Consider the following 15735-nt stretch of genomic DNA (forward strand, 5'->3'; position numbering starts at 1 on the left):
CCGAAGATTGACGGAAAGGGCCGAGTAGTTGCGATTGTCTCGGTGGTTTGTGAATAGGCACGCTTTGGATCAGTAACACTTGCCTTTTCTACGCATGCGCATGTTTTTGCGTAATTTTGTCGCTTGATACCTAGAAAGAATGTTTTGTTGTTGTTGTTGTTTTGTTTGGGTTTTTTGTTGTTGTTTTTTCGTAAGAGAATAACATAATGTATTTTTCACAGGATATGGAGGTTCAAGAATACAAACACGACCCTGAGTCAAATTTCGAATGTCTTGTTCAACAAGTTGAGGAGCAATCCGAGTTTTGTGACGTCACAGTCACAATAGGTGATTGGGTAAGTTAACAAAAGTCTAAATACATATCATGCATTTTCTTAATTCAAAATATATCTAAACGTCATTTGCCATGATATGCTTATCATTAAGTTGACTTTAATTTTCAGAGAAAAAGATTTCATAGATGTGTGCTAACAGCAAGTCTGCTATTTCGGTCCATAATAGAAACACAAATTGCGGACTCGAAAAACAGGTAATGTTTTTATTTTGTTTGTTTGGTTGGTTGGTTGGTTGTTTGGTTGGGTTTTACGTCACACCGACACTGTATTGGCCATATGGCGACGTTCCAGTTTCACTGGTGGAAGAAAACCTCAGGTGCCTTTCCGTGCCTAATTTCGGGCACGAACGAACACCGGACGCCTGCGTAGAAACAACGTTACGTAAGCTAGCTAGATATATAAAGCTATACCTTAAAATAATCTATAACTTGAAATGTATGTTGATAATGATTCATTCAATGCATCTTTTTGTGAATTCAGAATACTATAAAATACCGCTTATTTTGTCATAATCATGAGTGCCTTTTAATTAAAGATATTTCAATTTTCTAGGAAACTATGATGGAAAAACTGACCCGAAACAGGATACCCCAAATTGAGATAAAAGGGTTAACGGGGCCCCTGATTTGTGGAATGGGAGTAATATGGGGATGGGGGTATTATGGGATTCCTAGTTTACTATCGCGAAAAAAAGGACTTACTCAATTTAGCAGAAAAATCCTCAAAAATAAAAGGAGCTTAGGAAAGCCCGTGTAGAAATTGGGTTTTTATTTCTGTTTAATTTTTTTTCAGAAAAAAACCCCGGGATTAGGTTATTTCCCAAATATTTAAAAAAGTATGATTCGAAATATCCTGGGATTTTATCCGGAAATATCCCAAATTCCCACCCTACCAAACCCCAAACCCAATTTCAACACCCGCGGATGCTGCCCGATCTTCCCCAACAAATTTTTGTTTTCCGCTTTTTTTCTGAAGAAAGGATTTTCGTAACGTTACAAAAACAGACGACAAATTAAATTTTCCTTTCTAAAATTGGCAAATAATTACCCAGGGGAGTCGAACCCCAAAGACTTTGTTTAATTTAAAATTGTTTTAAAAACCTTGACCCTTATCAAAGTAACCCCCCTTTAACTTTGGGGAGAACCCCCCTAAAGCCCGAATGTAATGTTTTAAAAAAGATTTAAACAAAAAAGAAAATAAAGTCCAAAACCAAAACTAGCAAAGAAAGTTTTAAGGAAAAGGTTGTTTCCCGATAATGTCTTTTTTGATGTATTTTGTGGGGGGTTTGGGATCCTTTCAGAAATGGAAACGTTGGGAAAAAGGGTTAAACGCCCCAGGTTACTACGACCAATATCCTTACGAAGAATTATTTGGAGAAATTGCTGGTGTAAGAAATGATAACCCCGAAGTGTATTTCAAAGAACGTGATTTTGGTGACGACAATTTGATCACTGTAGACCTTGAATCTGATGAGATACATAGATATCTGCCTCTGGTGGAATTTGATGATGTTCCAAATGGAGATCTTGTTGATGTAGATATTACACATATTAATATCACAAATGATACAGTGGTCGCAATAGTAAAAAATACGATTGAAATATATGAAGAATCTTGTAGTTCCGATAGTGAAACAGAATGTGTCTGTTCAAACCGCGAAGAAGAATATCAAAGTGATATAAATGACGTTAGACAATCACAGTTTTCACCTGAAAATATTCCAGATACTAGTGCAAGTGATGTTTCGTGTGTGATGAATACACCTGGACTATCTATAAATGAACAATCATCATCATCAGCATCATCATCAAGATCTTCTTCCATATCTGGCAATAAACGAGAAGATAAAATCAACTGCACCAGCTTGTACGTAGGAAAGACTTCAGATGAATATGTTGAAATGCGTTCACTGTTTACCTTTCGGAAAGAAAACATTACTCAAATATGTATGAATAATCAATCTGTCTTAGCTCTACTGACCAAATCTGACAAGCATTTACATGTGATCCTGTATGACCTAGTGGAGTGTAAGATGGACAGGGTATTATCATTATCCGTGCATAAAGATAAGTACGAAATTTGTCCGACTAAACATGGATTTCTTTTGCATAACGATACATGTTGTTACTGTTTTACGAAAGCACCGACGCCAATCTTCTCAGGGAATTATAAGGTCGAGAAATTTATGCTCGAAAATAGGGAAGAGTGGATGGTGAGGTATCTGTTTAAATGTGGAGTTTGGATAAGAGTCTTACGTAGATATCGAGCTTCAATACATATTTCATGAGGAATTAGCAGATTATCATTCTTCAATCGATGTCAACTGGAGGAACGTGTCAATGCCCAAAGATAAGGGACTATTCGATAAAATTGTGAACTTGAAGAATATTTTCATAGTCCTCCTTTCAAAAAGTAAACTTCGGTGCAATATTGAATGTCCGCATTGCAAGTTCTCGGACGAGTCAGATTTTTACTAAATATGACATGCCACATATGAAAGTTCATTGAAAATAACGCAAATGATATAAGGATTTCAAATATATACACATTTTTATACATTGTCACGTTTCCATCTCACTCATTCTTTATATTAAAACAAAAGGCGGTGTGTTTAGAATATATATTTTAAACAGTCCACAAAGCAATTATATTGATACAGTTACATTTCTCTAGAAAAATCATTTATTTTATGCGAAATACACACAAACCCTGAGTTTTTTTATTAGGTTTTAGGTATATCAGTAACGCAGTAACATCAAAGCTGTGGATTGTTTGTTAAAGTCGCCACTGACCAACACAGCGTTTGCAGTGCGACTTCATGCAATGCGGCCCTAGTTGCATTGTAGAAGATCTTATTGCATAGTTATGACAATAATACGGACATTCCATGTGCATGTTCCTAATTAATAGCATCGGCTTGTGTTTACTTTAAGTTCAGAGTGTGTGCGTAAGCTAGGGGTTCAATTTTATTCCAACCTGTCTACAGGCGATGAAACTGCACAACTAAATCAATTATCAAGCCACAGAATCATTTAGATCTGAAGATTTGGAAAATAAGATTCTATGTTAAGTTGTATATAAGACAGTCTTAGATGCACTTAAATGGGAATTCATGTGGGTTTTTGTAGCATATAGGTTTATAGCTACTTATTGCGTAATTAAAGTGCCATTATGCTATTTTATTTCGTTGTCAAGTTGAGTTCAATTGGCAAAATATTCCAAAAGATTGTTCATTATAAATGTCATTGACCAAAACTGATGATAAAACAATAAAATACAACAGTACCTTGAAGTATAAAAAATACTGCTCCACCCTTTTTTATCAATTGAATGTAATCTATATAATTTCTATGAATCACTTGGGATATTGATTTTACACTTGACTATGAAACTGAAACTCTATAGTTTGACTTTGACCTGTATACCCACTATTTTCAACGCTTGGGTGGGCATAATGTCATTTTAACATGTTTAAAGCAAGATTACGTTTTCAATTGTTTCATAATTAAAGACAATTATGATTTTTTGTAAAATATTTTGTTAATTAAAATATATGAATCATTTCTTTTTATAGTCAATGGAAATGTACTATTGTATCTAATACACCTGTATTTTTATAGGTGGGTCACATCTTTATGTGTAGTGGAAATTGCCGTTCTCTAAGGAGTAGTTACTGTGTTTATTATAATTATTCTGTCTAATTTATGATATACTAAATGAAATTTACCTTCACATTGTATCAATTATAAAACGAAAAAATATCTTATTAAGTAACTGGCCATTAAAGAATGTAGTTACGTGAGAATTATTAGTTATGAGATTAATCATAGCTTATGATTAAACGTTTCACCGACTGGTGGGGACATGTTTTAAAACACATGCAATGACTTGTGATATACAGGTTTTTAATTAATATAAGCCTGTTCTTAGCTTTCCATGCCTATGCTTACATCTATACTATAAAACCTTAAGGTAGCCTTATTTTCTAAAGACTATATTGAATATGATCATGTTATAGACTTGCTCCGGAATAAAGGATATTTTGGGTTTCCCCAGCTAATCAGGAGTCACAAACAAACTTTTACGAAAATAAGCACAACAGGTTGACTCATCTATTGTGACCGATAGTGCACCGTGACGCTATAACGGTAAAAAATTGATTGTACGCAAAAACAATTCTGAGTTCCGGATAACATCTTTCTTATATTCAGGCTGGATGATAAAACTCTCAAAGGGTCGACAAACAGATTTACGCCGGAACTCTGCAAATGTGGGTCTTCCCATAAAATCCAGAGGTACAAACATAATTCTACAGTTATAAGGTTATTATGTCGAAAATAAGCGTAACGCGTTCATTACTCTATTATGAAAGTGCATGCACTTCTGGAGAATTGTTCAAGTATTAATATTTTCTCGATTGATGTCCTTTAATATTTGAGGTTAAATGTGATAAATTGTAAGGATTATCGCATCTCCATAATAACTTTTTATCAATTAAGAAAGCTTCACCGTTTTCAAATGTTGAGGAGATTGCTAGTACACAAGTTCAGTTAAAGATTAGGGAATGTTACGTTTCTTATATTGTTGATATGAAAACCTCACAAATAACTAAATATTTTGAGGGAGTTTATTTGCCTGTTATTATTAATAAAAAAGCTATCGTAAATAGGTATCTCAACGAACATTTTCTTATATAGCACAATGGGTCGCCATGGTCAAGAGGTTAAAGTCACCGATTTCAAATGACAACTGTACATTCCAATACCGTCAGGGACTTGTGAGAAAACCTAAAGTCTACCTCTAGCATTAAAGCTAGATAGTTGCCCCATGAAATTTACAGTGTATGTGTGACTTTAAACCAAACGCGCTAGCTTAAAGCAGGATAATGTCAAATCGTTCAAATGCTTCTTATAAATATCAAAATATCAAGTAAAGGAGTTCTGAGTTTTGAATGATTAGAATTTTTTAATAAAAGATCACTCGAGCAGATTTCAAATATATTTTAGCAGCAGCCATGGAGTTCACGTTTCGGAGAAGCATAGAATTCTACGAATGTTCCACCTTTCAAAAACGTTTATATGGATGAAATGCACAACACGTGCTAAGAACAAATATGTTTTATATTATATCTTGGACCTAGTTTTTGACCACAGGTGACCCATATTCGAACTTCATCTAGAAATCATCAAAACAAACTTTCAGACCAATTTCCAGGATACTTGGATCAAAACAGAAGCCATTTGAGTGTTAACAAGATTTTTTCTAATTTTAGCTCCTGTTGCCTTTTTTTTCATCCGAGATGACCAATGTTCAAACTCATTCGAGCAATTACCTAGACAAGCATCCTGACCAAGTTTGATGATAGTTGAGTGAAAAATGTGACCACTAGAGTGTAAACAAGGTTTTATAATTTTTAGCTCCTGTGACCTAGTTTTTCATCCGAGATGGCCCATGTTCAAACTCATTCGAGCTATTACCTAGATAAGCATCCTGACAATGTTTAATGATGATTGAGGCAAAAATGTCACCGCTAGAGTGTTAACGAACAAGTGTGGACGGACGACGGACATTCATTGCTCCTAAATGTTCACCCTGAGCTAGCTCAGGTGAGCTAAAAACAGACGCCTTGATTTGAAATGACTATTTACTATCTTTTTGTTATCAAAATGAATGTTGTTCTTAATATGATATGGAGAAAAAGAATATAATAAATTTTAACATGAAAAAATGTAACTTATTTCAACTTTCCAAAAATTCAAAAATTAAACTTCCATTTAATGGTTCAGAACTAAACAAAAAACATCTGTATTATTTTTTAATTTAGGAATTATTGACCTAAAGGTGCAATCCACACCAGATGAAGTTGCAATGGCACTTCTGTTCTTTTATGGACGAAATCCTGACCTAACATTTGACAAAATTGGCGGTATTTTAGAGGTTGTTGATATTTTTATGATTAAAATATTAAAAAACGTATATTATTTTTTTCTTCATCATTAGGAACTTACAAAAGATAACTGTGTGTTTGTTTTGCAATTATCTTTAAACTGGGGGGATCTTGGCAATAATATCGAAAGCAATCTGCCTGAGGTGTTTAACAATATGATACCATTTGCATATCAAGATAATTGTTGGAATACCTTTTCTCTGATGTCAATTCATATACGTTTCTTTGGATGAAAAAATGGTATTCCTTCCTGCTTGAGTCACAAAAATTCAGAGTGAATCTTAGGAAAATATTCTCATTCTGTTTAACAAAATTGATATAAAAGAAATATCCAACGAAACCCTCAAGCATGTAAAGTATTTATCGCTTTTAAAAAAGTATTAATTTGGAAGGTATGATAATTGAAGAAACCAATGAAAACAATAGGCAAATTGTTTTAATAATATCAGATAGGGTAAACTACTTTGAATTATTCAATTATCGTAAAATCGATGGTAATTGTTAACGGACAGAATGCCTGATTTCGGATAGACATATATGCACAGGAAATATTTTATGAATACTTGCGTACAAAATAACAGTCCTGAAGTCTACTGTTATTGTGAAGAGTGTGGATTCTGTGAACCGTTTGTGGTCAATATCAGTTTAGAAACATTTGTTCACATATGAACACATATTACTTCAGTATTGCTGATGGTGGAATATCAGAGACAGAATTGAGAAATGAGGAATGATATTATTGGAACAGCAAGGAAAAGAAGATACACTTGTAAAATGTTAAAAGGTCAAAACACGTGTGTGCAAACTAGCATTGGACCAACACAACTGCCTGGATCCTCCTTTTTACAATTTCTCCAGCTAGATTAAACACCTGTTTCTTTGCACAAATGTAGCCCTCAATAATAATGGTGCTAGTTTACCTGTTCCACATGTTATTGAAAACGAGGAATCTCTATAAAATCGGTCTGAATATAGGGAGTTTGACGTGTATTTCTATAATTACTACTGAGGAAAATTATTCATGAAATACATTTTCTCGAAACATAAAAAGTTTCAAGTTTTGTTTCTTTAAATTTAAAGAATTTTACAAATGATGTTTTTCTCTATTGATGTTGTTTAATATTAGATGTGCTTAGTGCTGTAAATTGTAAGGATTGTCGAATCTTATTATCTATCAATTAAAAGGTACAAAACCCTGCATTAAAGATACTTTACAAATATATATTTTATGAACTTGTAAATTAAAAGCATAGATATTCATTTAAAAATGCGCTGGGTACTGTGTTTACAGGCAAAATAAATAGTAAAAAAATAATTGGTCGACTGCAAATTCTTAGATCAAAGTGATTGTAAACAAATACAGTGCATTTACGTCTGTTTGTAACAAAAGCTTACGTTATATTTGTACAGTTAAGGAAGCAAATAACTTCAAGTTTTCTCTTTATCACGATATCTGTACACAAGATATTTAAAAGTACTTCAATACGATATTATTTCATAATACGATCAAATAAACAGAGAACCACAGCTTAAGTTTTACAATATTTAAGCATCACAAATCTCAATTAATACTAAAAGTAACATGTGTGCAGATATGTAAATGTTTATATGTTGCAGATCTTTTGTGTTGAATGGAATGCCTTAATTTCAATAACGTATCAATAATCAATTAAATTTTATGATTTTTCAAGCCCCGATTCATAATGAGGTCCTAATACAATAACTTCAGTATTCTTGTTTGTAATTGTATGTACCTAAATTAGATAAACCTCTATACATTATGAAGTTTCAGGTCGATATCAATGTATGAGGTCTATGTCATTTTTCCTCATACAGTCTTAATTTTACCTATTTATTGCATTTATTTTGTTTGAGGTTAGTTAATAGTTAACATTTATCCCTAGAGTATTATTTGTTCGTAATCTGCTCACTATTTAATTGAGGATAAGATTAGGATTACCTATGTAAAGAGTTTGGCACTGTTTTTGAAAACGATATATGACGACTTACGAGCATTAATGGAAGTAAAACATATGATAAACAAGATCAACAAGGAAAGGCGGCGTTCAATGAACGCAACCCCCATATGACCCAGCACCAAGAACCAGTGGCAAGGAGCCCAGGCGGACCCAAAACAAAAATAGGACAGGGCAAAGACAGAGCACGGACAGGTTAATCATCATCAGGTTAAAAGCCATTGATTCGGTCGTCTTATTATAAATCATATCTGTTATGAGTGGACATCTGAGTTTATCTCCTGCTCTTCCTTAAACAGGCTTAGATAAATACCAGGATGTAATTATTTGTGACTACTAGTTTTGTTGCTGAAAACTGTCTTCGTTTATCGGCTACAAATATAGAATATTTGTGATGCCGTCCAAATATTGAGGAAATACGTAGCACAAACGTTAACATTAGATTAAAGAATGATGGTACATAGTTTTATTTTTTATATAACTTTAAACGATTATCCTTGATACAGCGCTAAGGGCATCAAAGGTTAAGGTCAATGACATCAAATCACTTGTCACACACCGCTGTTGATCCGAATACCTCATAGGACTTTAGATTCTTTAATGTATCGTAGTTACCTCGATAGCTTACAGATGGCCGGTGATTTTACTCACGTGGACACTAGACTAAGTGCATGAAATAATGCATGCATCACCAGTAAAGCAACCTAAAAACAGGATAATATCAAAAGTAAGATGATTCGTAAATGCATATATCAAAATATCATAGTGATGGAATTCTGACATTTAATTGTGTGTGATAGATAATTTCATATGAACGTCATCAAACACGGCGGCACTGAATACTAGTACATGTTTTGCTTAACATGTTTAAATTTAGTTCTCCAATTGGTAGAAGTGCTTTATAAACGTTAAACAGACGGGACATTCGTAGGATTTACGCTTTTCCAGCAACTGAACTCTACGTAGCTGTTGAGATACATTTAAAATCTGGTCCTTAGGGTCCTTTTTATTTGACTGATTCCAAAAGTCGGATAGGAATTGTTGCTGAAAACATTTACAGTGCGGACAATTGATGTGACACAGTAGCTTTTTTCTTTGATAATTGCATAACTAAAAGTCCGTTGCTCGATAAGAGTTTATGCATCACCTTATATATTTTAGTCCATTTCAAATATTTGGGCATTCACTCGTTAGAATATCTCATTTCTAAGTTTTGATCACTATAGCATATTTTGTAGTAAAACTTAAACATAAACCATTGCAAAAACGTATTTTGTCATCGGATTCAAGCTTAAAGATTGTTGCATCCATAGTTGAGGAAATTGCTTTAACACAAATCAAGTTAAAGATTTAAGAATGCTACGTTTTTAATATTGAAAAAAACCTTACAAACAACTTTTTCGGTACTTTATTTCCCTGCTCTTTTTTATGAAAGAAACAAAGAAATAATGGCTGATCTCTAAAATAATTACGAACAAATATCTTTGATTATACAGAACTAAGTGCCTTCATGGCCGAGCGGTTAATGTCACTAACTTCAAATCACTTCCAATCACTTGTCCTTCACCGCTGTAGTTTCAAATATCGTCGGGGACTTGTGAAAGTCTTCCCTGGCAGTATAGCTAGATGGTCACGTTATAAACCTTAGGATGTCAAATCGTTAAAATGATTCTTACAAAATATTGAAATATCAAAGCCAAAGAATTCTGGTGACTAATTGTGAGTGATCAATAATTCAGAAGGTCACAAACCAGGAAGTAATATAAAATATGTTTGTTCTCAGCACTTTTTGTTTAGTTCATCCATGTGGTAAAAGTGTTTAACGGACGGACAATTCGTAGGATATTTTGCTTCGCCAACACGTGAACTGCTGAATCAAATTTTAAATCTGGTCGTCTGGGTCTGTATATCTGAAATATATTCTGGAAGCCTTATAGGAGCTTTGTCGCTGAGAATATTTACAGTGTGGACAATGGATGTGACAGCGTAGCTTCTTCTTTGATAATTGCACACCAAACATTTCATTGCTTGATAAGAGTTTATAAGTTTTTAAGTCTGTAGGGCTTTTACTCATTAGAAGTTCTTCGTGGCGAATAAAGCTCATTTCTAAATTTGGATCAATATAAGATACTATTTTTAAAAACTTGACCCAAAAACCATTGCAAAACAGGTAGTCTGTCCTATGGTCATCGGATTCAAGCTCAAAGAGCTCAATCAGGTACCTTTGAGATGGTAGTGACCAGTACATATTTGTCAAACAATAACAACGTTTGTTGTTATATATAACAAATCCTTTGTTTGTCGTAGACATTTTATAATGAGTTGCTTGCTCTAAACAAAATGTTTCCATTTTGTAACTTATAAGATCAAACAGTATCACAGACCTTTGGTCTTTTGGAAGTAAAGCCACTGTAGAAAGTGTGCTGTTTAAACATACTCGTGAAATGTCAATGTTTCGCAAATAAAATATTGGTACTACTTCTACATTTTCATTTGTAACACTGCCAGCATGAACTGCGGTATTAACCGTGTCCTTCACAGTTATATTCTGGTCCTCGCTCCTAAAATGTTCTGGGTATAATCTTTCATCATCACAAATGATCGGTATTCTGACTCTTTTTTGTGATGATTCTAAATCGATGTGACTTGATGAAGTACCAGGGCAATCAGCATCAATTTTTTTATTTTTAGTTTGATTACCAGCAAGTGTTTCTATAATTTGAACATGTTTTCTGGTGAGAACGAGCAAGGTGTTATCTGCTAGGCATACATTTGTTATTGTTTCCCTAGATATGTCCTCGTCTTTCAGCGTAAACTTGTATGTGTTTATTTCGTTAGTTATTATATTCAAGGTTGTTACCATTGGCATCATGTGACCTTCCCCTTTAGTAAAATAAAGCTCAGGTTTTGTGTTCCGTATGCCAGAAATATTTCTATAAAGAATGTCGTTGCTGTTTTCAGGAATCAGTTTATACCACGTGTCGTTTTGAGGATTAAAGCACAAGAGGGAACCTTTCTCACCGGTCATGATCAAAACATCACATTTACATTCACCTCCATGTAATGTGCTTTCCACATCGCTTGAAAACATATTCTCATTCAATATGCCAACACAAGAAGCTTCACGCAAAAGAGAGTCGGTAATATCTTGTAAATCAATTGTGTCAAATAGTTCCTTAACATTTGCTTTTGTCTCATACGAGTTAATTTTGACCCAGTGCATTAAAAACGATAAACGTTCGTCCATTGATACATAAGAGAGTCGTTCGTCAGTAAATAGCTTTTGGATTAATTCCCTTGAAAAATACAGTGCATCTTCGGTTTTGAAAACTTCGGGCAGATGGCTTTCTATGTAAGCCATACCATTTGGAACTTCGAAATTGTACACCGAAGCGAGTTTCAGTACATAAATGTAAGTTTTTTCCGTAATTTCAAAATCACGAAGCCAATTGATGCAAGTAGTTTTAAGACCTTCAATCATAAAGTATTCTGCTTGTTGAAGAAGAAGCTTTACATTGTCTATGCTTATATCTGGCACAACGCCATATAGGTACATGATTGCCATCTCAACTGAATCTGGGGTACCAACACTTACATCCACCAGTCCTACAATAAATGTATCAGGGTGTAATCGGAAATACAAAATAATGTTGCACTCGACATGTGTGATGAGCAACATGTCTTATACCCCTTTCATGATAACAACAATAAAAAATTGTATTACACTAAACTCAGAAAATGCACTTAGATTTGTATACTTAATTTCGTTTGATTTACTTAAATTTAAGTATGTAAAACTCATTTAGTATTATTTAGGTAACCTTATATTATTTATGTTTCAATTTAAATAGATCTGCGATATTAAAGAATACATTGGTTTCTAAAATCAAGACGAAATGACTGTTATACTCAATACAAATAAGAGTTGTTTACCTGTTCGCTTTTCTGTAAAATTTCCTCTCATCGCTCTATCAAAAAAAGGACATGAGACAAGCACGCATCGATGAAATCGTTTTGTCTGAAGAATATATGAAAGACATTATGGGCTATAATAAAGCCAAACAAAGAAAAATAACGAATTCCTTAGGAACGTCCAAAACAGCGAAATCAAAAACGCTAAGGTTCCGTTTGGTTAAGCCTGTTTATGGGCGGTACTTAATAGGGCAAGTTACCGTCAACGACTCCTAGCACTTGCTTAAGTAAAGGTCATTATTTAACATGAAATGGGGATATTTTGAATTAAGCGACATCTCAATTTTTTATTTGAACAATTAATTGTTCTTATGTGTATTAGCCTACTTCGGAGTAATATTTTATTAACATCAGGTTTCACTGTAAATCATTCTATATCAGTGCATTAAAATAAATTAATTAATTAGCATACGTCTAATCGAGTCCCAGAAGCCAATGGACAGTATTCGTGATGGCTTTAAAACTTGATTTTCTTGTTTTAAGACTATTTACTTATTGTTATTTTCAACAATTTTAAGAGATATTATTTTGAATGAAAATTTTCAAATCAGGTAATAAAACAAACGCTGAGAATCAAACGCTTAAATCAAGACTTAAAACTTGCATCAATTTATGACGGAATTGAAACGATTTATAAATTGACTATGAATAATTTTCTTACCCATGATTTAACTTTCACTGTAAAGTCACACAACGGAGATTGTTCATGAACTTGTTCGACGAGATATCTAAATTTGGAGCCAGGTCTTAATCCGCTATTCCTTCTGTCCCTGTAATCAAGTTGTCCAAACATGGCTGAAATTGTAACATAATAGTATGTTATTCTAATTGTTGTTGTTGTTTTGTTATTGTAATATTGTATGCATATTTTAAGGGCGCTAAAACTTTGAAAAAGATTATTAAAAATATTTAAAAATTTCAAAAAAAATTTAAAAAAATTTTCCCAAAAAAATTTATAAAATTTCCTTAAAATTAAAAAATTTCTAAAAACAAAAAAAAAGTTTAAAAATTGGTTTAAAAAAAGTTAGGAAATTTTAAAAATTTAGTTTTAAAACAAAGGAAATTTGATCGCAAAAAAATTTTTTTTTATCTAAAAAATTTCCCTTTTGTAACCCCACCAAAACCCCCGTGAATTTTATATTTTTTATCTTTAAGTTCCCAGCGTTCGCACGCAAATTCCGAATAAAAGGGTTTTTAAGTGGAAGAAAAACAAAAAGATTATTCTAGAAGACGTTCAGAATCCAAAAGTGCTTGAAAAAAAACTGGCGAAGAAGAAAAAAAACTTAAAGTTGTTTAAAGTTAAATTTATATACAAACAAAATAAGATATATAGACAATTTTGTCGGGTAAGAATTTTTAATAAATAGAAATTGAATAAATGTGTGTGGCGTTGTGTTATAGATAAAAAATATTAAATCACGGCGGGTAGTCGGTCACAAAGGGTAGTCGATAAAAAAAAATACCATCAAGTGCTTATAAAGATAAGATTTGTTTGTATAATAGTAATCGTACTTTTAAAAATAAACACATCAAGTTTTTTATGACTAGTTATTAATTATTTAGAAAGGAAAGTACAACATTTTACCTTACAAACTTTATAAAAATCCAGGCCACGTAGTGCGACAAAACTTAGTAACAAAGATAACGAATATAGTATGATTTAAATCACTTATGATATAGATATACCTAATATTGTGAAATGCATAACTGGTGGTGATAAACAAGTTGTAATCCCATAACATTCGTTCTATTATTAAATAGTAAAGTTTAAAACTGTAAAGTACGATTTGACGGATATTGATTACAGGAATGAAAAGATTACATTTTACCTTATCCACTTGTAGAAATCCAGGCGTTCAAAGAATAAAGATTATATCAGCTAAAAGTGATTCCTCATTTTAAATATCCCTACACCAGTAAGCTGTTATTTTATATTTTCTTTAACTCATACACGTTTACTACTAAACCACTTAGATAGACCTTCCGTGATAAATATTTAATTTATGTTTAGAGATATTTATAGATTAACAATGTATGAGATCACAACCGAATAGTTATCTAGATTTGTCATAGATACGACATACCATGAACATAAAAACTTCCTTTCATGGAATTTCCAAGCTATTTTTAGATGCTACGTAATATGTATAAAGTCCTATTGGAAGGTAAGAATTTACAAAATTAATCCTTAATAGAATTACAAATCATCTATACATGTACTATGTAAAGATATATATTGATTTATAAGGAAATAATTTGTAATTAAACCAATTCAATATCGCAAGTGTTTTTATTGTTTACCGAACGGTAATAAAAACGAAAATGGATAAACCGAAAGTGTATTTTTATTTACATGTAATCGCGGAAATATGTAATGCATTTGGCGTAAAGACTTTTCGTTAGGCAACAAGGGAATCGTTGAAGTGCAATTATTTAAACAATTTCGAATACAACATGAAAGGCATTTATTATCATTGTAATTTGAAATAATTTGAGGCAACTTTCAATGTGTAAACTAAGTTTTAAATACATTTTTATATGGTGAACTACAAATGCCAAGGAGGAGTTGACATTTATTAAATGTTTGTTTACAGTTTTACAGAGTTACAGTAATTGATAGAGAACAATGGAGTGGTATAGTCGTATTATATTATTTCAACTTCTACGATCGACTACTAAAACAAATGCCGTTAGTGTCTTTTATCATGTCCGTATATATTATGAATAATGATATTTAAATTATCACTTTTGAATAGTCATTGTATGATATGAAATTACGCAATCTCGGTGGTTTGTGAATAGGCTGGCTTTGGATCAGTAACATTTGCCTTTTCTACGCATGCGCATGTTTTTGCGTAATTTTGTCGCTTGGTACATAGAAAGAATGTTTTGATGTTGTTGTTGTTGTTGTTGTTTTGTTTGGTTTTTTTTGTTGTTTTTTTTTTTTCGTAAGAGAATAACATAATGTATTTTTCACAGGAAATGGAGGTTCAAGAATACAAACACGACCCTGAGTCAAATTTCGAATGTCTTGTTCAACAAGTTGAGGAGCAATCCGAGTTTTGTGACGTCACAGTCACAATGGGTGATTGGGTAAGTTAACAAAAGTCTAAATACATATCATGCATTTTCTTAATTCAAAATATATCTAAACGTCATTTGCCATGATATGCTTATCATTAAGTTGACTTTAATTTTCAGAGAAAAAGATTTCATAGATGTGTGCTTACAGCAAGTCTGCTATTTCGGTCCATAATAGAAACACAAATTGCGGACTCGAAAATAGGTAATGTTTTTATTTTGTTTGTTTGTTTTGGTTGTTTGGTTGGTTGGGTTTTACGTCACACCGACACAGTATTGGCCATATGGCGACGTTCCAGTTTCACTGGTGGAAGAAAACCTCAGGTGCCTTTCCGTGCCTAATTTCGGGCACGAACAAAACAAGACTAGAATGATAGAAACATAAGATTACGTAAGCTAGAATAAGATATAGAACCTATACCTT

At 32.8% G+C, this 15735-nt stretch overlaps 1 protein-coding gene across 1 annotated transcript; it reads right to left on the reverse strand.

Annotated features, from left to right (window-relative positions):
• Positions 1-10140: 10140 nt before the first annotated feature.
• LOC132716516 (uncharacterized) lies at positions 10141-14641 on the reverse strand. The gene is made up of 4 exons (XM_060699810.1): positions 14315-14641; positions 12892-13025; positions 12192-12276; positions 10141-11864 (listed from the first exon to the last, which is right to left on the reverse strand). The coding sequence occupies exons 1-4, from the start codon at positions 14337-14339 to the stop codon at positions 10141-10143; spliced, it is 1968 nt and encodes a 655-aa protein (XP_060555793.1). The 5' UTR covers positions 14340-14641.
• Between the last annotated feature and the right edge of the window lie 1094 nt (positions 14642-15735).

The sequence above is a fragment of the Ruditapes philippinarum genome, unplaced genomic scaffold (genome assembly GCF_026571515.1).
Source record: "Ruditapes philippinarum isolate M1 unplaced genomic scaffold, ASM2657151v2 ctg6081_1_1_1_1, whole genome shotgun sequence".
In the NCBI taxonomy this organism is placed as follows: domain Eukaryota; kingdom Metazoa; phylum Mollusca; class Bivalvia; order Venerida; family Veneridae; genus Ruditapes; species Ruditapes philippinarum.

Excerpts from the sequence above, each read along its gene's own strand:
- LOC132716516 (XM_060699810.1), bottom strand. The coding sequence starts at position 14,339 with ATGAAAGGAAGTTTTTATGTTCATG. Across the intron at positions 13,026-14,314 it reads AGGAAGTTTTTATGTTCATG|CCATGTTTGGACAACTTGAT; the intron begins GTATGTCGTATC and ends TTACAATTTCAG. Across the intron at positions 11,865-12,191 it reads TTTTACAGAAAAGCGAACAG|GACTGGTGGATGTAAGTGTT; the intron begins GTAAACAACTCT and ends CATTTATTGTAG.